Below are 2,495 nucleotides of genomic sequence, written 5' to 3'. Positions count from 1 at the left end.
TATTTTATAAAAATAATTCTACAAATCATAATTGTTTTTTAATTTTTAGAATCAAATTTAGAGAATATGTTTTAGTTGTTTTTATTTTATGTTTTAAGTTTTAACTTTTAGCTTTCAAAATTAAAATAACACAGAAAGCACTTTTTCCATGACTGTTCTAAAAAATAATTTAAAATAAAATAAAATTAAAACACAATTGAATAGGCCCATAAATTGACATAATTTTTTTTTTTATACAAGCATACAATTAAGAATTGAACAGATAAACTAATATAATCTACCTAAATCCCTCACCACTTACCAATTCTAATGGCTTAATAATTTAATTTTCTTTTCTTCCCTAACGCTTTATTTATTAAATACAGATATTGGAGAATATATTATCAGTATTAAATACATATTAATTCAAAAAAATAAATTGTTATGAAAAACATTTTTTTAACATTCTTCTAAGTATAAAAATAAAAAGTTATTGATTTTCATAAACAATACCAAAAATAAAATAAAAGAAAAATATTTGTCCTTTTAAATGACACAACTTGTGTTATTTCACTCTCACAAAAAAGTAGAACCCACATCTTTATATTTTTTTTCACTCTCTTTTTCATAATTTATCTCTATTTTTTACTTAAAATAATATAATTTTATATCCTTTAAAATAACTCACGTTAATTATTACGTGCACACGAGAAAGACTAGTGAGTCAATACAATGGTGGTTGCATTAATTGCTCTTAGTACCTATCACCTACCAAAAGAAGTTCATACAATGCATTTGCACCAAAGAATTTGTAACTGGTAACTATTCACTTAATTTTATAAACTACATCAAATCCATTTTCATTGCAGAATAACGAATATCATGTAATTTCTTACGTTAATCCAACTATTTTCCAACTCTATATAAGGACGCGACTGACACATAGCACAACCAGACACATAGCACGAACGCACCGAATATGAGTTCTGTGAATCTTGGTCCATGGGCTCGTCCCACTAGCATGTTGAACCAAGCAAGCAGATCCATGCCCCCAACTCTCAATTCCCATCTTTGTGGTTTCAGAATGGTTTCCATTTCCTCAATTACCCCTAAAGGAGGAGGAAGAAAAACATTTTCTTCTTTCTCCATCTCTTCAGTGCTCACTAAGGAAAACACTGTCAGAGGCAATGAAGTTGAAGAGAAACCCAACTTCAATTTCAATGCCTACATGCTTGACAAGGCCAACACAGTGAACCAAGCCTTGGACGCAGCTATTGCGATGAAGGAACCGGAGAAGATCCACGAAGCCATGCGATACTCCCTCCTCGCCGGCGGCAAGAGGGTCCGGCCGGTGCTCTGCATCGCCGCATGCGAGCTCGTCGGCGGGCGAGAAGAAACGGCCATCCCAGCATCATGCGCCGTCGAGATGATTCACACCATGTCACTCATTCACGACGATTTGCCTTGTATGGACAACGACGATCTCCGGCGAGGAAAACCAACCAATCACAAGGTTTTCGGCGAGGACGTCGCGGTCCTCGCCGGCGATGCCCTGCTTTCGTTTGCGTTCGAGCACATAGCCGTGTCAACAAAGGGTGTCTCGCCGGCGAGGGTGGTTCGCGCGATTGGTGAGCTGGCGAAGTCGATTGGTGCGGAAGGACTCGTTGCAGGGCAAGTTGTGGATATACATTCAGAAGGGTTGTGTAATGTGGGTTTGGAGAGACTCGAATTCATTCATCTTCACAAAACGGCAGCGTTGCTTGAAGCTGCGGTTGTGTTGGGAGCCATAATGGGTGGTGGGTCTGATGATGAAATTGAAAAGTTAAGGAAGTTCGCTAGGTACATTGGTTTGCTGTTTCAGGTTGTGGATGATATTCTTGATGTTACAAAGTCATCCGAGGAATTGGGTAAGACAGCTGGGAAGGACTTGGTGGCTGATAAGGTCACGTACCCTAAACTTTTGGGGATACAAAAATCTAAGGAGTTTGCTGATAAATTGAATAAGGATGCACAGGACCAGCTCGCTGGGTTCGATCCGGTTAAGGCGGCTCCGTTATTTGCTTTAACCAATTACATTGCTTATAGGCAAAATTAGACTCTTGTTTGTTTAGGAAAATTGGGTTTCTGAAAATAACGGATACACTTAAACTCTTGAATCTTGTACTGTGGATTAATTTATCAAATAAAATGATTAGCAAAGAGTATATTTTGGAGTTTGCAAGGCGTATTCTCGTGTGAATTTTGTAATAGAATATACTCTTTGTTTAACATTACATGTACTCTGTTTTGGAAGGCGCATACTCTTGTCATATTGTCCTATCAACTGATCCTATATTTTGTATGTTTTTTTTTTTTTTTCCTATTTGTTCTTCAACTTACCTAACGAACTATTCAGGTGCGCTGTAGTGGATCATCTACGTGATTCTCTATGGTAGTTAAGGCCTAAGGGTTTTCAGCATATTCAATTGAAAAAGTTATCATACATTGAGTTGGAGCAAACAATTTTGTATTTTCTT

At 36.8% G+C, this 2,495-nt stretch overlaps 1 protein-coding gene across 1 annotated transcript; it reads left to right on the top strand.

Moving 5' to 3' along the window:
• Window positions 1–923: 923 nt before the first annotated feature.
• On the top strand, window positions 924–2,255 carry LOC133316691 (geranylgeranyl pyrophosphate synthase, chloroplastic-like). The gene has a single exon (XM_061518469.1). The coding sequence runs from the start codon at window positions 959–961 to the stop codon at window positions 2,072–2,074; it is 1,116 nt and encodes a 371-aa protein (XP_061374453.1). The 5' UTR covers window positions 924–958; the 3' UTR covers window positions 2,075–2,255.
• The last annotated feature ends 240 nt before the right edge of the window (window positions 2,256–2,495 follow it).

This window comes from Gastrolobium bilobum, unplaced genomic scaffold, assembly GCF_033153095.1.
Source record: "Gastrolobium bilobum isolate Gb01-03AN ecotype WA unplaced genomic scaffold, APGP_CSIRO_Gbil_v1 utg7803, whole genome shotgun sequence".
Lineage (NCBI taxonomy): Eukaryota > Viridiplantae > Streptophyta > Magnoliopsida > Fabales > Fabaceae > Gastrolobium > Gastrolobium bilobum.
This window is presented reverse-complemented; position numbering and strand designations above follow the sequence as displayed.